This window comes from Pleurodeles waltl, chromosome 6 (genome assembly GCF_031143425.1).
Source record: "Pleurodeles waltl isolate 20211129_DDA chromosome 6, aPleWal1.hap1.20221129, whole genome shotgun sequence".
NCBI classification, from domain to species: Eukaryota; Metazoa; Chordata; class Amphibia; order Caudata; family Salamandridae; genus Pleurodeles; species Pleurodeles waltl.
The window spans coordinates 617,708,442-617,733,471 of NC_090445.1; the positions used below are offsets into that span (position 1 = coordinate 617,708,442).

Genomic DNA, 25,030 nt, shown 5'->3' on the forward strand with positions numbered 1-25,030 from the left:
GGATGTGGTGTGCCATCAGTGCAGTTTAACTTCACTGTGGGCAAGGCAGTGATCAACTGACACTAGAGCTATGCACAATCTTTGTCTTGAAGGGTTTTCTACCAGAATATTAAGATTTAGAAGGAGATAGGGAGGCAGTGTACAAGTGCTGCATCCCTTTATCATTATTTCACATGTTTAGCGTATCAAAGCTATAAATACGAAAAGAGAATAGGGTTAATGATGATGTGAAGGCAGAGGGTGGTTTGCTTTGTGTTGATATCGTTAAGGAAATCAAAGATAGATCAGATAAGGAGGGAGAAAGTGTAATAATAAGGAAATCATGCCTGAACTATTGGCCCAGTTAAGGTTTTGGAGAATGTGTGCACAGGGTAAACTGGACAAGTATGTACAAACAGAATGCTTTAGATAGGCTTTCCAATCTTGAAGCTGCTGAAGTTAAGGTAGAAGAAGCTGCATCTACTGACATGACGATACAGAACTTGGCCATTCTGGAAAGAAAAAGGAGTTTTAAAGAGGAGCGGGTTCGGGACATTTGGTGAGGGCAGCCAATGAGTTGTAGGACATCTCTTCAGCCAAAGGGGATATTGCTTCTAACACTGGAGAACAGATATTGCCAACATTAATAGAAAATTATAAAGAAGACGTGGGCTAGACATGTCACTGGTGAAATTTGGGGGACAGAAAACGTGGTCTAAGTGATGGGAGTGATGCTACTTAAAGAGATGAAAAGAGACTTGAGATTAAGAGATGGCTGGGTGGAAAAAGTTACTTCAAAGTTTGAGAGAGACTTGGGGAGTATTAAAGCACCCATCAGTTGATAATGCCAAAAGGAAGCCAAATCAATAAATAAGGATGCTTTACATGCTGGGGGATTTATGGAAGATTATCCGCTCTCTAAGGAAGACACAGTGCATTTATCATTTATGAGGAACAATTTGTGCCTGATGGGGCATGAATTGTTGGACAAATCGCTATGGAAGTGATTTGGGGGCTAAAGTGTTGAGACCATCAGTAAGGTTTGTCCTTGGTGTTTGAATCAAATGGAGGTCCAATAGATTTGGAATGAGGTTGCAGTTGAGCTGTGAGAAGGACGGAGTCAGAATGAAGAAATGTAGGGGAAAGGAAAAGGGTAGACAAAGACTAATGGGAAGGTCATGCTATGATGGTTACATGGACAAATTGATGGGTAAACCATGATGAAATATATAAGGAGGTTTATGTGAGATGGTTGTGCTGGGACATTCAAGGGCATGGACCTCATTTAGGGGTCGCAATTGCGACCCCTGGCATACCCTGGCACTGCCTTTGCGAGCCCTGGTCTCAGAGGTGGCAAATTCAGTGCCAGAAACACAGAGGCAGCTCATCCTTATGGGTGGCAGTTGGGTACCCACTCTCTTTGTTTTCTGTCAATTTTTTATTACACTAATAATTGATAATAATGTCTTCTTTACTATTAGTGTAATACAAATGGAGTACAATTAGCTGGAATATGCCCTTCCACAGCAACTGATGTTAAATAACAAATGCTTTTAAATGTATGTTGTATGCTGGTTGCAGGTGAGAGTGTGTTTATCTGAGAGAGATAGAGTGTGATTTTTTGTTTATGTGTGTGAGTAAAAGGGGAAGTCCAAAGGCATGTGATGCCACTTCCACTGCATCTGGCATCTCAGTGAATTGACGTCCATGTTCAAGGGTAGTGGGTATATTGAATAAACAAGGATGGTACACTTAAGCTGTAAGATGTTAGCAGGGATTTTTATTCTTAGACTAGATCCACCAGACTAAATCAGAGTTTTAAAGACTAGCCTAGCATTTAGTGTGCTTCAAGATGTCTAGCCTGATTGACATTTAGAAGCATAACTTGAATCTTTTGTGAAAAAGAACTGTTCAAGAGTCCCGGACTGTCTCCTTGTTTGCAACTCCTATGACAGTACCCCTGTACTTTCTCACCCATCTTTTGCTGAGTAATGTAAAATTCTCTGCTATTTCACCCTTTATTGACAATTCGAAATTTTATGACTTTATTCTGATAATTATTATCCTGCTTCATCTTTCTTTCAGCTTTCTCCAATGCCTGTTGCTCATCCTTTCCATGTATCATGAGTTTCAGCCATTCCCCTCGCCTTAGTGCGCAACCTCACCTTCCTTCATGCCACCAGGCACAGCACATTCAAAGGACCTTTCTTAAGACTATTATTACTATGGTAATTTTTGACACATTAGTAAGACCACTGAGTAGAGATGCAAGAGCTTCCATTGATGAGGCAGACAAGAACACCTGAGCCTTACAGGAGGTTCCAGTCTTAAAAGACTTGCTTCTTAATTTTTCTTCATGCAATTTTGGCCATTTCATTCTGTGATTGCATTCTGCCAACACAGGCAGCCATTTTGAAAACTCTCTCACAAATTGCTGATTCAGATGAAATGACATCGCCTTCATCTGCCTACAGGCTCAATTAATAGCCCTTTTTCTCACAAAACATTTAACATTTAAGGCAATCTCCTTGCTGTATTTTATTATAATATGACTAAATTATTCTGAACAGAATTGTGATTTGTCTCTATTTGACACTTTTATTTTGTTTTAGCTCATTCACCTCGTGTGTAGCGGAGCTCACTCTCCAGTCCCCTCTTTCCACTCTCTTAGTATGGAAAGAAAATAGGAATTGTAGTGAACGGTCCTATGTATACAGCACCAACATGAAAAAGCATATCATCAACGTGACACAGCGCAGCATCAACATGACAGCATGGCACCAACATGACAAATCATAAAAGTGATTGAAAAAGATTTCTTGCTTATCAGATTAGGCCTATGATAAGTGAGCTTTGAAGCACCAGACAGGTTGTGTTCTCTTCCTGAAAGTTCATTACATCAGAGGAAGACCACAAATTCTCTACTTTTGGCATTCTGTGATAGAATCTATAGAAGACCTCGAAAACCTATACTTCTGGCATTCTGTGGTAGAAGGCCACAAAATCTCTACATTTGGCATTCTGTGGTAAAGAATGCCTGCAGTGATGGCCTTGATATAGCATTGTCTAGTGAAATAGAATTGTGGTAAAGTACCATCAAAATGAAAAGTGTAAGCAGCATTAACTATTTAGTATGCCACAGTGTGTCAATCTCAGTGTTTTCTTTATGAATACAATTCATTGCAGCACATTATTTATTTCAATATACTGTAGAGTTTACGTTTTTCAAGCTACTTGTATTACAATCTGGGACCCAGTGTTTTTTTTCTCCAAGTAATGCACTAACACCAGCTAAGCCCTGAACACTCACATGTCCAGTCGGTTATGTTTGCTGCAAACGTCCTATAGGGTCCAGCCACTGACACCAGTTCCACTCGGTACTTGCTTCCCGGGGTCAAGCCAAAAAAGGTATAGTTTCTGACATCATCTTTTATTGAGGCTTCTTCAGCGACGACTTGCCCTTCTCCATCATACAGTGCCAGCGCATATCGATCTCTCACGCCCGTGGGTTCCTCCCAGATCACTTGCAGACTGTCATGGCTGCCTTCGTTCTCCATAAACACCTGGGGCGAAGCTAAGGGATCTGGAAAAAAAGAAGACAAGCTCTTGTCCACAGTACACATTCCAAAAAAGACCAGTTTGATGCAACATCCCGTAATATCGGAGGCCCCCTGTAATCTATTTGGTAACGTTGCATACCACAGCCTTTCTAAAATGGACACGTACTGAGAAAAGAGAAACGTCGACTCTCCCTGCAGTCACTTAAATGTACATCGATGGGCGCAGCAACACTATCCGACACTGTTCATCATTTTTCCACCAAAAGGGGTTTTGTCCAGCCCAGAACTTAATGCATCCCATTACTAAGGTGATTTGTGTGCTCATGCTCAAATATCCAATAAAATTAACTAAAGATAAGTTACAATGCATGCAGTGTTTTTGTCTTTACTCCTGGTATTATCCCTGAATTGTATATATAACCGTGTAAACACGGTTAGTATTATTAAAACACATTGCTGGGATTATTCTAATAAACATGTGGAATTCTGGCATTAACTATGAACTAGTTAAATGCAAGTAATTATGCTTAACAAGAGAACCAAGAGGCAGTTAATTCTTCCTGGGTAGTTTTCTGGCGCGTCCATAATTCCAAGCTTTCAAATAAGTCATTTGTCTCGTTTAAAGATCACAACTCCATAACAGTGACTTTTACATAGGTTTCTGCCAATACACTTTAGACACATTGACTCCAATTTGTTCCAAATGACCCCATCTGGCACCGGCTCCCAAAAAAACCCCAACGATGCTTAGCCAGTGGTCCAGATACCGATTCTATCTCAATTAATTTTCGATAAATCAGCAGCAGAAATAACAATCAATAAAGATGAGCAGGAGGAATTAATTATTCAGTTGGAACATATACCTAAAATGCTCCTAAAAACCTGAGTAAATCGCAATACAGCAACACAAAATCATTTTATCTGCACAGAGAGGCTCTTGAGCGCATTTTGTTATGTGTTCAAATTGGATGATGAGGACGGCTCATAATCTGGGAAGGACGTGTAAAATAATCTTTTGAGATGACTATCACTTTTTTATTTTGAAAATACAGATGCAAAAACCATGAACAGGTTAACAAAGGTGAAGGGTGGACTGTTGAAACTACCTCTGAATGAGATTGATGAAGGGGCATGAAGTTGCCAAGCCCGAGTATCTCAAAGTTGTCTGGCAGCATTTAGACACCTACAAAGAGAGGTCAGTGGATGTCATTGCTTTAAGCAGCTGTGCCATTTGAAGGCATATGCCTGGGTGGCATGAGGATGCTTCATCCTTATACTGAGGCCTGTGGCACACTGAACTAGGAGCTATTACGGTGTATTGGCAGCTCTCAATACAGGATCACAGCTATACTGCCAGGTTAAAACCATTCCAGAAAGACAAAAACAGAAGAAACATGTCAGAGGAGATTGCTGCCAGGTCAGCACTTATGGCAGTCCCTGTGTATTTCCAGAGCCACAGACAGATACGGGCCAGAGGCAGAGGTGCGAAGAGGTTATGTGCCTGAGCCCAGAGGGTGAATATTCCAGGGCAAATTGCCTTCATAGTGCGGATGAAAGATACAGTGATTTAAAATGTGTTGAAGGAGGTGTCATAATTATGTATAAACTCAAGGGGAAAACATCAATGAACCATCTTGAGTTTTTATTCACTGGCTTTAGAACATGATCCAGCAACACAACTGCTCTGTATGGACTATCTGGCTGGTTATGGTCTGGTTTGAAAGCGCAACTGTCGCCAGATAATTAAATGAGAATTGCTAGAGAGGGCCTTTGCCTCCGCCACAGACTGGGAGCCAGGAGCACATGTTTTGAAGGTATAAGTTTATTATGATAAATAGGATGCAGTCAGAGAATATTCAACAATTTAAATAAGGGAAACATTAGAATATGGAAATCAGTATAAATATATACCGTGCCTGGAAAGGGGGTATATGGTTCATGGGAAATGTAGTCTCATAAAAATGCAAGGAAACAAAGTAATATATATTATAGGAAAGGTAAAATTATGAAAGCTGGAAAGTCATGGTGGTTGAAGAACTTCTGTACTAGGTGAGGTGACAAACAATGATTTGGCAGAATGTGTTAAGGAAGTAGGTAACTGGGATCCATAAGTTATTTCGTCTTAAGAAAGATGTATAGGGTGCATGTATGCTGTGCCCAGTTTATGATTATGGCAGACATCACATCACCATGCTTTAGAAAATAGTTGAGTAAATGTTTTCCAATTTCATGTTATTTGCTGAAAAGCAACTGCTAATAATAAATTTATTATTTTGACATTCAGTATTACATCTGCCCAATCATCGGATATGCTTCCTCAAAATATATTAGAAATGGAGAAAGAACATGGAAATAAAGATTTAATTCTTTTTTTTTTCCAAATTTGTGACAAAAAATTATAGACGAAAGGGCATGTGGATACTAAAGATTTTAGATCTGTATGTTGTGCTGAACATGTCCAACAAGAGTCTGGAATATCTGGATTGATTTTATGCAAGGATACCGGGCTAAAACATAGCCTATTATACATATCAACAAGTGTTAGTGTTGTATTTGCTGCTCTGGAAGATATATTGATATTTATTCAAATTTGATTACAAGTTCAATATGTTAGGTCGTGTTCCCATGATAGTTCTGTATCTGTTTTAAGTCTGTTAGTAGAGATGCATTGTAAGTGTGAATAAATGGTGAGACCTTTGGATTTGTGTGAAGAAGGTAACCAAGAGGAGTTTGCTAAACCAGGGAAAAGGGAAGGTTGGATTTGAAAATATTGTGTTTCAAGAATGGCAATCTGTAAAAGCTAGAACCTATGGTGAGATGATGAAAGTCCAAGAAGTGACTGAGTCTGTGAAAAGGAGAGAAGGGAGTCCCGATATAATATTTAGGTGACCCATATTAACTCCGATTTTCTCTAGGTTTTCCAATAAATTGGTCTATTAGTTAATTTAATAAATTTATTATTCCAAATGTTGGAAGGAATTAAAGTGTGTAGATCTTTAGGGGTATTCAATATTATGGTTTCTAGTAACGTACAAGTTGTTTTAACAATTGGAGTGAGGAGTACATGTTTTTATTGGGCAGAAGTTGTGTACTTCCATAAAAAAGTGCTTACTCTCTACTAAGCTGTGATTATTGTGTTTATTTATCCAACTGCCTAAGCTTGAACTTTCAGGGGCGCACACACATGACATTGAAATGCTTTTAAGGAGTCTTAGATAACTACATATATTACGTTGTTTTGTTATGGCAGCAGCACAGATGGGAAGAGGGCAGTCATTAACATGCATGGATTTGTATGTCTGGCTTGACAGAGCAAATGTAACCTTTCCTTGTAATCTACACCAACATTATTCTACCGTTCTTTGCTTCCACAAAAATACTTATCTATTCCCATGCTATTTACTTGCAATACTTAAACATTTTCATACAACATTCCTTCAAAGCCAGACCGATTGGCAGTACTAATGCTTGTTTCGTCTGAAGAAGAGTCCAGGACTTCTGTGATATCCCCAAAATGTAAAATAGAGCATTTTCAAAATCAAAGGGCATCCCAACATCAAAAGAGTGTTCTTGCTGACACAGACCATCCTCAAAAATGAAAAGAGTATCCTAAATTTCAAGAGGTATTCTTCCACATAGAACCAAACCCCTGAATACTGAAAGAATTCCCTTGACTTTGCGAGAGCTTCCTCAACGTTGAAAAAGTGGCCTCGGTGTCTAGAAAGCCTTTTCAACTCGATGGGACAATTAAGCCGCTTCTATGGTACCACATCATGCGGAGGAGCCAAATCAAGTAACCTGGATCTGATCCGTCATTACGGGCTGTCTCACATCCTTTTCTGATGTCATACCTTAAACGTTCGCTAGATGTCAGAAATGAACCAGTCTTTTTACTTTCGAACGCATCACAGCGCTCCAAAGCAAAAATCGAACCTCCGAGAACAGAGGATATCAATTCAAACTACACAGAGGAAAATAATGGTCCATGACTAAACTATTACAAGGAAATGGCCTCTACGTATTTGATCGAACCTTATTCTCAAGAACTGTACAGAGGTGAGTGAATATAAAACTCTGTCGCACTTACGTGTCCATTCTGTGACGTTCTTAGAGAAGTTCCGACAAGCGCCAGTGAAGGCAGCAATCTGGACCATGTATTCGATCCCTGCAGTAAGGGCAGTGAAAACATAACTTCTGGTGTTCCTATCAACGAATGCCATTCCAGCTATGGTGCTTAACTTCTTATTGTACAGGATGGCCTCGTAGCCATCCCTCTCGCCTTCTGCAGCATCCCAGGAGGCATAAAGCCTGTTAGAGTGGCCTGCGTTTCTCAGATTCACACGGAGTGGGGCCAAGGGACCTGTAAGCAAGAGGAAAAAAGTTCTAAGATGAGTGATAACCCTATTAAGGGTTACTAACAAACCATTGTGTCGTTTAATATAGAGCCATTCATCCTAAAGAGACAACTCGCTAACAATGTGTTCATTCAAACACCTTCAATGGGTAAATTATAAACACAACTATAACCTTTATACAGGAGGTCGGATGAGATTATATTCATATTCTGTGAAATATGGTGCAATTTTATTTTGATAATGCAGTGTAGAGTAGCTGTCATAGTCTTCAGTAATATGACTTTTATTCTGCCTTGTAAAAGTCTATTTGTGTGAGCACCATTGCCAAGACCTGGTGTGTGCATTATACTAGTACCGTATTCAAAGATGCCACAAATATCAGGCCCGAAAAACATATAACCTTGAATCTCCTCACAAAAGCTGATTCTACACAAAATAGAAGGTAGGGCACTCCAGAAGGTTAAGGGCCTTATTAATGAAGCAGATGCCGCCACAACTAGATGCTGAAAAGTCTCTTTATTGGTACAGGGGACCGCAGATAAAACACGGAGCTTCCACAGCAGCCTCAGGGTCACTGCCAGTCGCAGAACCCTCCAGCTGGTAGCGCGCTCCACATTGGGTTTCCCTGCATGCTCTGCATACCAACAATGCTACAAACATAAGTAAGTACAACAAGCCCCATCTTAAAAAGTGGAATAGAAGCACTGATTTGGTTTAAGCACTTAATGGTCATTGCCACTATAAAAATAAACTTGGAACATGCTCAATTCCAGTACGACCTTTTCTTTTTTGATATCTAGAAGATGTTTTATAAATCATTCAGTCATATTAAAGACTTTTAGGAGCAGCATTAAAAAAAGTACTTCAGCAAAAATGCATTTAATACATTTTATAAGTAAACGAATTTAAATTAGTGAAAGGAATATGGAAATAGATGTCTACTGTTGTGGTTTACGTGGAGCAACGCCAACAGCAGCCTAATTCACTAATTATTATTGGTTGTGCTATTCACACCGAATTGTAATGATCTTGATCTCAGCAGCTTGTGAAAGGCAAAAACAAGATAATTAAATCACCAAGAAAGGGAAGGACATAAGCAGCGACTAGGGGAAAGAAGCTCATATCAGTGTAAACAATAGGCTGACTAGTAGATGTAAGAGAACAGCCACATATCTTCCCTCACTGAGATATTATTGTGCTCAGGTACGAAAGTGGTAAGGCAAGGAGGAGGGTAAAGTGGAGCAGAGGAGGTCTACTGTATAATGAACACGATGAGTACCACATCTTAGGTGCAACTAGGGGTGTGAGAAATGTACTTTTACATAATTATGAGACATTTTGGAAAAATGAAATTAAAGTAGGCGTAACTACAGAAAAGGCAAACCTGGAATTTTGAGGTTTATTTTAGGGTGAAATACGTCCGAGTGTCCATTTTGTATGTCAAGATATATTTCACCATTCAAAAATGTTTAAAAAAAAAAAAAAAAAAAAGCATAGCAAACAGCAGACGCTGTGTTCTGGTCATTCATGTTGTTCCTATACACTAAATATTCACAGCGAATGGCATGTAATCACGCAACATGGTGTATTGTAGCGTAATTTCAGGAATTTCATCCAAGGCAAAATTAGCAAAATTATGCAAGATTGCACCCACATAAGAGAAATTTCGCCTGGACCTAGCTGCAACCCATCACAGTCAACCAACATGATGCTTTAACATGATGACATCACACACAACTCACAAGATACATAATATATAAGCAAAACTGATGGGGTGGGTAGGACACTAATACCATTCATCAGATACCTACATGTTGCATTGGTGACATTCAACGTGGTGGCTCTGTACGGTCCTGCCAAAGCGCTGACTTGAGCAGTGTAATGTTTTCCTGGGCGGAGGTTCTGAAATGTGTACTCCTTAGTGGCCATGACCACTGATGTGTTCCAAGCAACACTCCCAGAAGAAGCATCATATAAGGTAACCATGTACTTCTCTCTCCACCCCTCTGATCCATCCCAAGATGCATGTAGCGACGAAGGACTGCCGAGGTTGCTGAGGATAAGGTTTGATGGTGTTGAAGGATCTGTACAAGCACAGTAAAGAATAAAATATGTTTTAATGTATAGACTAGGTATACTCAGTTCTCTTAGAAGAACTTTGCAGCCACAGAAACGTTAACATCTTGCATCAAGTGCATTCATAGGGGCGATCTGGCAGCCCTCTTATAATGTCCTGTGATACCGTCTAGTTTTGCCTTGTCCTAAAACCATACTTGTTTCAAAACCACTAATCTGGATGGGCTTGCCTCTCCTAGAGTGAAGTCCCCATGTAAGAGAAATGAAGAAGTGGTAGAATTCTATCCCTCTTCATGAAGGCCAGGTAAGAGTATTTTAATAATTTTGCTATACATTTTCCAAAGAAAGGTGTCAGTGCACTGTAGATTTGATCTACTATGGAGGCAGAAGTCTCGGATTACTCAACTGCATTTTGATTACCTTATAACAGTGCCCTACAGTAGGGACAGAAGTCATGAGATGAGCAGAAGGTCACTGAAAGGCAAAAAGGGTTGCATCATGTAGAAGGGGCAAGAAGAAGAATAGTTGTGGAGGGAGAAATAAAGATGACTGGGGTAAAAAGGAGAGAATGTGTCGAAGAGTAATCATCAGCAAAAATACACATGAGCGTCTTTAGACTAGGGCAAGAGAGGAGAATTAAGAAGAAGAGTGGACAAGTGTTGGACTTGGCCGTTCCGGAAGGGTTATCCCCAAACATTGTGCCTTCACCCTCTGGCTTTCTGAAATATTTTGATAGTTTTTAGGACTCTGTGCACATTACCACTAGCAACCAGTTTTAAAGTGCTTGTGCCCTCTCCTCTGAACATGATTAAATTGGCCTACACCCAATTGGCACATTTAATTTACTTGTAAGTCATTAGTAAAGTGGTATTACATATATCCAGGGCCAGCAAAGTAAATGCTACTAGTGGACCTGCAGCACTGATTGTGCCACCCACCTAAACAGCCCTTTTAATCACGTAACAGTACCGTCATTATAGCCTGTGTGTGCAGTTTTAAACTGCCATTTAGACTTCGCAACATAAACCTTTTGCCTTGCCTAAACCTTCCTTTTTAGTACATACGTCACCCCTAGGGAAGGCCCGAAACAGCCCATAGGGCAGGGTGCAGTGTATTTAAAAAGTTTGACATATCCTTTTAACTTTTACATGTCTTGGTAGTGAAAAAACACATACAAATTCTATTTTCAATACTGACTACATCTCCCACAGGATATCTTTGGATTGCCTCATTACATTTGATATGTAATAACATTTTGATTGGGATCAGGTTAATATTTCATGTTTGGTGCCCGGGAAATTGTAATTCAAACACTCTTTAATGGTAATGTCGTATTGTAAGTTGCAATTTTGAAATGCCACTTTTAGAAAGTTGGCATTTTCTTGCCCTAACTATTTGGGTCTGACCCTGTTCCTGAGTTACATGACTGGGTGCAGTTGCCCGTGGAGTTTGTTTATTCCTCCCAGACAGCCACACAACAGAATGATTAGGTGTGCCTGGATGGCCACCAACTGGCAGGATGAGGGAGGAGCTGGGCACAGCCGCACTTGCAATTGAGGAAGCTATGCCCAGCTTTCACATAAAGGACTTGTCACCACTGCATTGTTCATGCAGTCAGCTTGGAGCTAGGGAAGGGGAGGCAGGAAACTTCAGGAACCTGAAAGGGGATTCGCTACAAACTTCTCCTACTTCAAAGAAGGCACCAGGTATAAGAAATAGAACTCTCAGACACACTCTTTAGTACACTTCTGGACCTGTGGAAGACTCAGAAGGACAGCTCTGCTGTTCTGCAAAAAGGACTGCTACTTTGCTGCCCTGCTTTCTGAGTGAAAGGGCTGGACCTGCATTTTGATTCCAGGACACCAGAATGACTCCCAGGGATAGTTGGCTGGCCTCCTGATCACAGCCTCAAGAACAGAAAAGGCTCCAACCAACTTGAACCCTGCACCTGGACTCTGTCTACTGAGAGTCTTGCTCCCAAGAGGTGCCACTCCACTCATGGACCCTAGGAAGTAGGCCTGAAAGTGCACTGCCAGCCCAGCTGTGGTCCTGTGGGCAGAACCGATGCAGTGTAACACATCTCCTCGCAGCTCCCATTTGGAACTGCTGCAGCATGACATATCCCTGAAGCTGGACATCACGACACAGCCCGCAGTCTCCATGGAACCTCCACTGCACATCGCATCTTCAATTCAGGCCTTCACATCAAAAGCCCCATGTTGAAATCATCCTTGACAACGATGCAGGACTCCACATTGCAGCCTTGCAGCTTCTTTTGAATCACTGGTGCGCAACAAATCTTCAACGCAGGACTTTGGATTGCAAGCCCCTTGTTGATGGAATCCTCAATAATGATGCAGGACTTTGTATCACAGCCTTGCAGCTCCATGTAACCGCTGCTGCATAATGCATTCTTGAGATGAGATCTTGCAATGCTCTACAGCCAGGATTTAAGGTAACTTGTTCAGTGGGGCTAACTTGGTCCCAGTACCTGACCTGTGCTCCATCGCAGTCAGCCTACACTTGTGACTTTGTACCAGTCGGCTGCGACCAGATTGGTGCTTGGTGCTTCTAGGCACTATTTTTACTTAACATTTTGAAATTTCCAGGTCTACTGATTTTACTCAATTTTTCTAAATTGGTGTGGGATTTTTCTTGTATTGTGTTTTCACTTTAATACTATATGAAGTGCTGCAGAAATACTTTACACATTTCCTCAAAATTAAGCCTGTCAGAATTTGTGTCAAGCTACCAGAGAGCTCAGCACAGGTTACTATTTGGTTTGCTTGTGTTTCGCCCTGACAGAGATTTAGGTTGCTGCTTGAGTAGGGTTTCACTCCCCTCAATTGGTAACCCAATTTCCAACGGCATGGAAAATGAAGTGGGTGAGGATCCGGACTGGGATGCGTGGAAAGGTATAATTGAGAAGAGTAGAATGAAATGAAGAACACAATAAGAAAGTGAAGTCTAGGAGTTGGAGGAGTCTAAGCACGTAATTCACTTTATGTTTTTCTCAAGCACAGCACAATCAAGATAGATGTTAAAGTTCTAAGAGCTGTGTCCTCTCCTTCATTTGTCGAAAATAAAAAGAAAAAGCGCCTTACCCTGCAGCTACAATTCTGTGGCACTGGTATTTTTAATAAATTCACAAGCTGGAACTGTTCAAGATTGTTAGGTTAGGAACTCATGTCTTTCAATGTTTAAATATCAGTTTTCCCATACAGTTAATTAACAATTATTTAGACACATGCCATCTTCAGTTTATCCACATCATTATGTGGCCTAATCTCCAGCCAACGAGGTGAACAGGCAGAGGTGAACTTCGCCATGCTGGAGAGTCTTCTGAAGGATGAAGACACAATATGATTAAGGTGCCCATCAACTTGGAAAAAGTTCAAATGCTATGCTGAGAGATGACAGCCTAGGAAAGGTATTCAGGTAGCATACATTTTCTGACATTATTGTTGGCTATACAGGATTATGTTACACTGTCTTTAACAAAAAATTGTTTAGTTTCTTAATTTCCTCATTTATATATTTTTTTCGGTCTCGCTCTGCAGATTCTTAAGAAACTGATGGATAGCGAAACTTCATCTAACCTGAGGAATAACCCAATAGCCTAAAAATTACACCTTCTTTGTGAATAGTAAAATAATATATCTATAATATAAACATTTGCCACTTGGGGGATACATAAATGTGAACTGCAAAGGTAAGTTATAGCTATTACAAAAAATCAAATTGATACAATGAATACTCACATGTCCATTCCGTGAAGTTTGGGGAAAAGGATTCGTGTTCTTGGCACACGGCTGCTATCCTCATGATGTACTGGCTCCCTGCAGACAGACCTTTGAAGGTGAAGAGACTGTGGTTGTTCCCTACAGAGACATCTCTCACCACTGCCTGGTATTGGTTGCTGAGTAAAATCAGCCTATAAAAGTCTCTCTCCCCAGCAGGGGCAGTCCAGGTGGCATGGAGCATCGTAGAGCTGCCTCCATTTGTGAGGTTCACATCCGTAGGTGGTAGAGGTTCTGGGGAAAACAAAAACGCAATCTATAAGTTTCAGGTCCCAGCAAAGGAAGCACTAAAATTTTGAAGTCTGATCAGGTGGGTTGAATTTGAATAAAACAAACACTTTTTTCACCAGCAGAAAAATCACTCCTTTTCTGCTCCCTTCAATGGTTACTCTAATGCTGGTCACATCCACAGAACACTAGAGTAGGGTGTGAGTGCTTCAGTATTGAACCCAAGTAAGGGCCGTAGAACTTTTAAGAACGTTGCATTTGTGCATAGAAGTAAAATTTAAATGAACAGACATCTGCAATCCAGGCTCACATCACAAGGGATTGGCTTCTCATACTGCATTTTTTCAATTTATTTACACTCAATTAACTTTAAAGGGGTATTCAATGTAGATAACGTCATGATTCTTCTTGCCCAGTCCTGCATTTCTAACAATCAGCAACAAGAGGAATTAAGCCTTTGTGGTTAGTATTCTGCCAGTACCTGATGGATTAGGTCCAGTGTCCTGCAAGCAGATTAATAGAAGATTATTAACATTTTCCTTGTTAGCATCTCTATAGGTAGAGAATGTTTCTAAAGCTGCACTCCTCACAAGCACCTAGGCACAGCTCATGTTCACAGGGTCAAGAACTGCATGAGGGATATTGCGGTATGGGGGATATTGCACCAAACCTTTCAAGGTGCCCTGCCACTTGCGACTTCCAAGTCCAACCATGCGTGTCTTTGTAGCTTTATTAATGCTTTCACGAAATCACACACCCCATACATGTCTCTGTAAAATTATATGAAATCTATATATTGCAATTCCATCGGCTTGAGGCCACTTCATAGTCATTTGAGGACCAGGAGAAAACAGCAGTGAGGTAAGTCAGATGAAGACGGGATAGCTGGAGGACAGCCATTAAGCGAGAGTACAGGAGTAACGGAAAGGGAAGAGTTTCAATGCACACACAGAGAAAGAGAGCAGGAAGCTGTAAGGTGCTACTTGATGTATTTAAAATGAGATTCCAAAGTTTTATTTGGAAATACTTCCCTCAGTATCAGCAAGTCCTAATAGGATGAAAATTACCGATTGTGGGTCAATTATCAATAAAGTTCACATGTGTTTTCTTTCCTTTAAGACTTTTCTTTGCTCCATGTTGGTACTACAGAAGGAACTTCAGACTCATACGTTGTTTTGTCAGGTTTATTGACCAATTAATTCATTAATCTACTGACGTCAAGTAGTATGACTCCCTACACCAAACTTGGTAGATTATCCTGACTTTGGATCCTTCAATCACAATTTGAATACAAAGATAGGACACCCACCTTAGGTGAACATGTGTAACAAAACAGATAAAAGGAATTCTGAATATTTAACCCCATCAAACATCAAAAACAAAGTGTAAACATTTGAATGGCAATGCATTCAATTTATGAAGGAAAACATCCTGTCTATAATAATCCCACATCCACCTAATGGTGCATCCTGTGCAATCCTTGAGGCTACAACTACACAGACAGCCTCTTATTTCAAAGTTGTATCTATTAGCACTTAATCTTCATGTTTAAGGGAAAGAACTTTGTTTATCATATTACTTTATTTCAACCAGTTCTCATCACAGTTTCTGTTTGAATGCAAAATACAAACATGAACCCAGGTATAAATTAGCAATTCAGTATAAATGATGGAGTGAAATTCCTCATTTTGTAAATCAAAAACATTTAATTCAAAACTGGAAAAGTCTACTCCAAATAATAGGCATGTTAAATTTTGTAGTGTGTAGTCGTACTTAGATGTTGCAAGCATATAAATATAATAATGTAATGCATTGACTTAAATTAGACTAACTATTGATGCCATATTAACAGTAAAATATATATCCGCTTTGAAAGGCCTGTTTTCATGCTGAACTGTTGTTTTGAACAAGATTTTTTTCTTTTTGCTGTAGAAGTACCTTTTCAGAAGCCTCAGTGAGTGAATAGGTCCTTATTTTGTATTAGACAACTGATAGTAAGGTTCTCACTAGGAGGAGAGGAGATGGCAAGAAGCATGACTCATTGGAAGGACGGTGTGAATCGTAAGATGTGGATGAAATATCTTTTCAAGGACTTATTTCAGTGGTCTGCCGTGAAGATGTGAGAAAGTGGAGAGTTTACCTGCTCACAGGATTTGCTGAGATCCTACTCGATATTGAGAACAGTGAATATGTTGTTTCCATCTGTGTATTTTGTAATTATATTAGTGTGTGATCCTAGAGTAGGTTGAGATACTCACTCCAGTCCCTCAAGCTTTTGATAGCCAGAGCAATCTGGACTTTTTATTGAGGTCCGTAGGTTCTCTCTCTTCAAGAAAGATTTCCTTTTAAGTTCTTTTTCACTTATAGAAGGTGTCAACTGATTTATAGCTGAGTATAATTTCCACCTTGAAATTTCATTGGCTTAAATATGAAAGCTTCATGCTTATGCAACTATTCTCTCATCAGAGCTCTTCTGAACTGACACCTTTATTCAGACTATTTGCTGACCAAAACCTTTAATTTAGCTTAGAAAATTTCCCTTTTAGATTATGTTTGCTGTATTCTTTCTATATTGTTAGTCATTTTAACTGATATAGTATTTTATCTTGGTTTGAAATACTGACTACTGGTTTATTTGAATCTGTAACAATCATCAGCAACATCACATGGCCAGTATCACGGGTGCGGGCAAGGTGGGGTGTGCTGGCAAGGTGGGGGTAACAGCTAGCTAGGGGTGAAAAAGGCTAAGGTCTGGCTTCCAAGGAAGACAATACACATTTTTGACCTTGCAGGATTACTAAAGTAGAGACCACAATTAGTGACCCATGAGTGCAGCACAACTAGCTTTCCACAAAACTGCATTCAACGGCTTACCTCAAAGACATGCTGCCAGTATGGCTTCCAACATTACAAGCATTTGTAAAGGGTTAGTAATTTAAGGTACTATATCAACAGTTTAGTAAATTGACATGGATTTCTAGATGCATGTAGCAGACACAAACAAATGTATCTCTGCCTGGAAAAAGACTTGGGGAACCAGGCTAAAATCACTAAAGGTCTGGAGTATATCTTCCGCTGAGTGACAGAAGGCAGTCTTTAACTTCCTAAAACCCAAATGAGACCATTATGCTGAGAGAGCGAAGTGTACATTTTCTTCCAAATGAATGCAATCATCCAACATTTAATCCTTCCAAGAAAGTCAGAAAGCTGGGAGATATGTTTAACTCTTAAATAACTTTCACACATCAAATCAATAATGTTGTCAATGAAATCAAATTCCAGCTTCATGACTTTGCAAACTACTAGATATCTTCAATCAATCAAACATAGATTTATAGTGCACAACTAATCACCCATAGGGTCTCAGGGCGCTGTTTGTGGGTATGCTGCTCAGTCGAAGAACCTGGTCTTGAGGTCCTTCCTGAACTGCTTCAGTAATGCGGTCTGCCTGAGCTTGAGAGGTAGTGTGTTCCATGTCTGGGCTGCTAGGTAGGAGAAGGATCTTCCTCCTGCTGTGCTTTTCCGGATATTGGGAATGGATACAAGGGCGAGCTGGGAGGAATGGAGATGTCTATTGGGTTGGTAGAAGGTGAGGCGGTGGTTGAGGTATGCCGGTCCTAAGTTGTGCAGTGCCTTGTAGGTGTGGATCAAGAGTTTGTATGTGATGCGCTTGTTGACTGGGAGCTAGTGTAGGTCTCTGAGGTGGGAGGAGATGCGGCTGTGTCGGGGGATGTCCGAGATGAGTCTGGCTGCTGCATTCTGGACTCTTTGTAGTATGGATTGAAGTTTCTTGGTGATGTCGGCATAGAGTGTGTTGCTGTATTCCAGTCTGCTAGTGACGAGTGCGTGGGTGACTGTCTTCCTCGTGTCAGAGGGAATGAACTTGAAAATCTTCCGCAGGAGCAGTGCTTAATTTGTGCTTGTTGTTTCCAGTGCTGAGCACCGGCACTTATTTTTTAGGGCCGGGGCTTATTCTTCTGCCTCAAGCATTTGCTGCAAACAAAAGACACATATGGGACAGATGGGAAAAACGAAAAAGCGTCACAAAGGGAGAAAGTAGAAAGGTGCTAGAGTGAGCTGAAGGGCCAGGGAGTGGCTTTATATGGATTGAAGAGGCCCGAGATGGCTTTAAGATTACGCTGCCTCGGTATTCCGTGTTCACACATTTAATTGCAGCAAGAGCTTGTTTAAGAGGAGGGCTTTGGGCACCGGCACCTTTATGTTTTCAAATTAAGCACTGTGCAGGAGTCATATGGTGTGAAAGCATGATGAAGAGATGACGTTGATCTTCACCTTCACATAAAACACAGGGTAGATTTGTCTAGATGCTTAGTCACAGCTAGGCTAGTCTACTCCACCTCAACACTTTAATCTGGTAAATACTCTATTTGACATAGTGTCCAAAACTTAAGCACAAAAGTGTTAATTTTCATCCTTAACAGTGAGATCACATAAAATCTTCTCCAAAAACAATCCACTGCCTTGTGGGTACATCACAAATCAAGCTCAGCAAAGTCAATTCAAGTAGAGGAGACTTGGATATTTGCAGAAACTGACCCTTCATTTCAAATCACCAAGGGCACCTATTCATGTGATTCCCAATTCAGCCTGCCACAGATATTTAAATACAAGGAATGTGGTGCTAAAAAGCTTGCCAGTTCAATGCTCAAAGCTTTGCAACACAATCATTTCTCATCCAAGATTTACTTTACCTTCAGAAAGCTGCTAAACAATGTAAATGTCCAATTAACCTGGAATATAAATCATGATGTGTCTGAAATATTCAATTTGGACTCAAGTTGCAAGGGAGGAGCAGCTAAAAGCATTGATTTGGCTTAATTACAGAGTGCAATGAAAGTCAACCTCACTTATACGAACATTATTTCTTCAAACTGGATCTAGGAGGTGACTAGAATTTGGATGTGAGAACATGCTGTGTTTAGAGAAATATTTAGGTTCAAGTGGGAGTACTATTGCGCTTGCAGGACTTGCAAAAGTTCACTTCTTGTCACATGAACGAGGAGGCTGTGAAAGCAGTTCCAAGGCCTAAGCATGCTCAGAGACCCATCTGCCTTGGTTTGAAGGGCTGAGAGGGAAAAGGAAGACACATCAATGAGCCAATACAGCTCTTTGAGGGGATCCACCCATTTTCCTGTGTGATCAGTGAACCCCATTTCCTGTCAAACCTGATGTATTTGCTCGCCTATTTAAGATCTCTTCCTAAGTAGCCTTGCCTAAGTGTTGCCGCTCAAAGCTATGTACCTACTTAGGCCTATTAGGGTCTGGAGAGGACTGGACCATACACCTTGCCCTCTGGACTACAGCCCCCTTCTCTGGTCTAGTCCAGTGAAGGAACTATGAAAACAAGAACATCTCTAAAACCATAACTGTCTCATAATAAAGCCTGTGTTAATATTGTTACGTTCACTAATGAGACATGGTTGAATGTCTTTTGGACACCTCGTCCCTCACAACTGTTGCCAAATATACACTAGCAGGACTTCAGGCAGAGGGGTTGGATTAACCATCATCCACAGAAGCAACTGAAATGCCACCAATCTATCCATTCCCACCAGCAATTATTTTGAATGTCTCAGTATACCCTTCCACCCCACTCCAAACACCAACATCAAAATTCAGACATGCTATTAAACACTAGTCCCTCATATCAATGCATCTTCAATGATTTCTTCTCACTTCTTTCTGACCTCTTTCTTAAACACAGCTTCCACCAAACACTAGGGATTTTCAACTTCTTGCACCACTGTCACACCACCCACAAAGGAACTTTGTAACTCCCTAGGCTCATTCTTCACCAGGATATCTACAGTATTACTTCCATCTCCTTCCCCCATTTCCCTTAAAGTTCAATCCACAGGTGACAAAGTCCCTCCTGTCAAGTCTTCTAATTTCTCAGCTGTAAAACACAATTTCATTACAAGACACACCATGTACCAACCTTAATGGCTCTTGTTCAACCAACATTTCTGCTTATCACACCTCCTTGTTTGCCACTGCATTGACCATGTTCATCAACAATAGCCTCCAAAGTGACACATTACCCTCCAAAAAAAAACCACACTCGAATCACTCCCCTTCTAAAAAATAAAAGTCCCTCAAACTAGCTGACCTAAATTACTAACATCCCATTGCTGGTCTTCTTGGCTATCCAGAAAACTGTCACTGCCAAGTCCACCCGCATTCCAACAACATCTTCATCTCCACCAGTCAAGCTTCTGATGGAAGTACAGAATCGAGACCACACTGCTTAATGTATGGGGTGACATCCTCCATATGACAGATGAGGGATCAGGAACTACCACTACTTTTGACATGGTGGATCACATAACCCTTTTTGCACCTACTTCATTCAGTGAACTGTGTAAACAACCATTTCCTGTCTTCTTTAAGTCCTTCCTACAGGACTGATCCAAGATAGTCAGACTAGGAAATTTCTCCTCAGCCCTCCCAGAGACAAATGGCCTGCAGGTCAAACCCCTCCCGACCCTACCCTCTCAATACATCCCCAGTCACTTTTCCTCTTGAGTAAGTATGTGAAACCTCTCCCCCTGTGGATCTCATTTGCTTCTTCGACCTTCAGTCTCATTCCAACGCAGATGATGCCCAACTCTGTTTGGGAGTGGCAGGCTCTCCCAACCTTTCGATAATGTCTTGCACACTCTCAAAGCTATCAAAATCTGGAAGGGTCAACAAAATTTAACTTTTGGACCTAGGGTCACCAACATGTAATGAAACCAATTGACCTCCTCTGTTTACTAACCCCCAGCTATCTTTGGAGTCTTCATTCCCATTAACCCATGTGTGAAAAACATATGCACCCTGCGGGACACAAAGGTCAGACACAAGTTGGAGCAGTAGTCAAATCTGCCTTCCACAAAGCTCAACTACTAAAGACAAAGATACCATCTCACCCAAACCTGAACAGCCTGTAGTGGTAGGCTCACTCGTAAGTTTATGTATAGACTAATTCAGCTCTCTGCACAAAAACCTGTGATCTTACAAATTCACTGAGTTCCAAATAACCCATAGTGCTGGAATCTGCCTCATATTCAACCTACACAAAACTCAACACTGCTCTCAGTAACACATAGACTTTCACTGTTTCCCAGTCAAAAACAGCATAATGTTGTAGATCCTATGTGTCACCTTCAAATGCGTCAGCGGCTCTGCTTCTACTTACCTTTAAGACTAAATACACAAATACTATCCAGCTAAGGCACTGTGATCAGTAAATCTCAACCTACTCCACATTTCGAGGTCCAATTCCATATGTAAAATGTAGATGTGTTAGAAATGGGGACTCTAGGTGACAGTGGGTTGCACCCTGTTACGTAGGAACCCTCACTCTAGTCAGGGTAAGGGAGTCACACAGCTAAGATAACTCCTATTCACCCCCTTTGTAGCTTGGCTCTAGCAGACAGTCTTATCTTAGAGGCAATGTGTAAAGTATTTGAACACATGCACAGTACCACAGTGAAAACACCACAAAAGTACTCCACACCAGCTCAGGAAAACAGCCACTATTTATCTGAATGAAACAAGACCAAAATGACAAAAATCCAACATACACATGCAAAGATACACATTTTCAAAAATTACGCTTCAGTAGAGCGCTTAGCTCCAACTGGGGCTATCACGGCATCTTATCCAAATTGTTCCCAACATTCCAACGCCACTTGCGAGGGAGTGTGTGCCAGTCACCGAGTCACACAGACCTCATGTAGAGTACCTATGAAAATGATGAAACAAAGATGTTGCACAGAGACGGCGAGGTGAGGCATTGCTGGAGCCAGTTCAGCATCGGTTCCTTACTGCTACTGAAGAGGTGAGCCATCGGTTCCTCACTGCTAGGCAGGGGAGGTGATGCGTCACTTCCTTAAAGTTGCAGGGGAGATGAGGTGATGCCGGTGGTGAGTCATCTGTTCCTTACTATCCAGCGGGGTCGATGAATCCAGCAGGTCAAGAAGCAAGGCGTCAAGTTCGTGGTGTCATGATCACACCACAGGGCACCAGTTACTGCGGCATAGTCGCAGTTGGGTGTCCCGGACATCAGGGACATGGCACTCAGGACTCACGCTGTGTCGGGACTTTGAAGGCGCAGCAGCAGCATCAGGCCTGAGGCATTGGTCACAGTAGATGCACCCAGCGGGGACCACAACTCCAGTGAAGGCAGAGGCGTGGAGTCAGATAGTGGCACCTGTTCTGAAGTAACTCTGGAGTCTATGTACTTGGTTGCTTCTTGGTTTTACCAGAACTCACATCCAAGGGCCCAGGGACTGGATTTGGCACCATTTGGCAAGTCAGAACTCTCATCAAGAAAGGCCAGGTGCTGGCAGATGAAGTCTTTGATGTCCCTGAGACTTGTAACAGGAGGCAAGCTCAATCCAAGCCCCTGGAGAACCTTTGGAAGTAGGATGTAGAAGGCAAAGTATGGACCTTTCACTCCCAGTGCAGAAGCAGCAGGCCAGCACAGCAACGCAACAGGCAGAGTGGCAGTTCCCTCCTACAGCATCCAGCTCTTCTTCCTGTCAGAATGACCTCAGTCCAGGAGGATTCTAAAATTGTGGTCTCAGAGGCCCAATACTTATACTCATTTCTGCCTTTGAAGTAGGCAAATGTCAAAGGAAAGTCTTTGTGGTGCTCAAGATCCTGCCTTTCCTGTCCTGGCCCCGGACACACTCCAGGGGGTTGGAAACTGCTTTGTGGAAGAACAGGCACAACCCTATTCAGGTGCAAGTGTCAGCTCCTCCCACCACTCTAGCCTAGGAAGACCCATCAGGATATGCAGGGCACACCTCAGCTCCCTTTGTGTGACTGTCTAGAGTGAATTCACAAACACCCCAACTGACATCTTGACCCAGATGTGTATTCCAGCAGATAGGCAGAGGCACAGAATGGTCAAGAACAAAATGTCCACTTTTTAAAAGCGGCATTTTCAAACTTAAAATCTAAAAACCAACTTCACCAAAAGATGTATTTTTAAATTGTGAGTTCAGAGACCCCAAACTCCACATCTCTATCTGCTACGAATGGGAAATTACACTTAAAAGATATTGTAGGGCAATCCCCATGCTACCCTAAGGGAGAGGGAGGCATTACAATAGTGAACACCAAATTTAGCAGCATTTCATTATCAGGACATGTAAAACATACCAGTACATTCCCTACCTTTTAAATATTCTGCACCCTGCCCATGGGGTTGCCTTTGGCAAACCATGGGGGTGACCTACATGTAGTAAAAGGGAAGGTTTGGGCATTGCAAGTGGGTGCACTTTCCAGTTCAAAATGGCAGTTAAAAACTGCACACACAGACACTGCAGTGGCAGGTCTGAGACATGTTTACAGGGCTATTCATGTGGGTGGCACAATCAGTGCTGCAGGGTGACTAGTTGCACTGATTTACAGGCTCTGGGTACAACTAGTGCACTTTACTAAGGACTTAAAAGTAGATCATATAGGCCAGTCATGGATAAACCAATTACCAATACAATTTAGACAGATAGCAAATGCACTTAAGACTCTGGCAACCTTTCACTGCTGACCAGTGCTAAAGTCCAACAAAAGCAGGTCAGAAAAACCAGGAGGAGGGAGGCAAAAGGTTTGGGGATGACCCCGCAAAAAGGGCCATGTCCAACAAGATGTGACATATTCTTCTCTGTAGGGCGTCCTTCTGTGGCCCCCAACTTTGGGTGACTCGCCTAATCTACTCACTTTCAGTAAAATACTGAAAAGAAACCTGTTCTATGAGCTCCCTATCTCTCTCTGCCTTTCCCTGCATTCTCCTTTTCAACTTACATTTAGAATCAATTAAGTTATTAAGTAGGCGGAATACAAATGTTAATGAATAATTACCATAAATAAAAATAAGATATTGGATTGTGTAATACACCCGGAACAGGTACGCATTGTTCAATGAAATCAGGCATGTTTTTCTACACAAGATTCTTACTGTGATTAGATCTGTTTGGAAAAAACATGGACTCAAGTGTGGCTTTTGAGGATTATGCAGCTATAAATCCAAGTGTATGCAGCATTTATTATGTGGCTGCCCAGGACTGGATAGTGAGCATCCTTTTTTCCTACACCCAGTTTTCAGAGCACTGGGAGTTCGACCTGCAAACAGAGGTATGACAGCCTTCTTTCATAGGGCTAATCAGAGATCGAAGTGTTTAGGGGAATGGGGAAACAACACTCTCAAACTTTATCACTTGGATCAAAAGAGTAATTATAATTTACATTAAAAAGAACAATCATTGCTAAACTCTTCAGTTCCCCTAGGTTGAAAGGGGAAAAGGAGGGTCTTATTTAACGTGATTGAGAGAAAGGAGAAACTGATAAAGAAGAAACAAGCTTTCAGCTAGCCAGAAGAAATGGAAATGTGTGCAACTGGCTAATCAGCAAATCTGAATGCTACTTGGGAGCCATTATTGATTATAATTGATTTACAGAATCTGGAAACTATCCTCCTAAAGGAAACCTGTAAAAAATTACACTGGGTACAATCAGCACTTTATTGAAAACAACTTTTGAAAGCACTGTTAACATTTAAGCAAAATATGTTTGTACATTTTGTGACAGACTGTGTGCAACCCATCTTATAAGTCACAATGGTGTCCTAAACATGGTGTTTGTAGGAGGCTGGACTGGCTTGTAGTGAGTACCAAGGGGTACTTACACCTTGCACCAGGTATCCCTTATTAGTGTAGAGGGGTGTCTAGCAGCTTAGGCTGATAGAAAAGGTAGCTTAGCAGAGCAGCTTAGGCTGAACTAGGAGACGAGTGAAGCTCCTACAATACCACTAGTGTCATATGCACAATATCATAAGAAAACACAATACACAGATATACTAAAAATAAAGGTACTTTATTTTTATGACAATATGCCAAAGTATCTCAGTGAGTATCCTCAGTATGAGGATAGCAAATATACACAAGATATATGTACACAATACCAAAATATGCAGTAATAGCAATAGAAAACAGTGCAAACAGTGTATAGTCACAATAGAATG

At 41.2% G+C, this 25,030-nt stretch overlaps 1 protein-coding gene across 5 annotated transcripts in view; it reads right to left on the minus strand.

Moving 5' to 3' along the window:
• LOC138300066 (receptor-type tyrosine-protein phosphatase V-like) overlaps positions 1-25,030 on the minus strand; it is a 573,371-nt gene that overhangs the window by 168,840 nt on the left and 379,501 nt on the right. For all 5 annotated transcript variants that reach the window (XM_069238934.1, XM_069238932.1, XM_069238933.1 and 2 more), the window contains 4 exons: positions 13,732-14,004; positions 9,706-9,978; positions 7,627-7,899; positions 3,290-3,562 (listed from right to left, as the gene is read on the minus strand). In XM_069238934.1, coding sequence (XP_069095035.1) covers positions 3,290-3,562; positions 7,627-7,899; positions 9,706-9,978; positions 13,732-14,004 — 1,092 coding nt within the window. The remainder of the gene's footprint in view (positions 1-3,289; positions 3,563-7,626; positions 7,900-9,705; positions 9,979-13,731; positions 14,005-25,030) is intronic.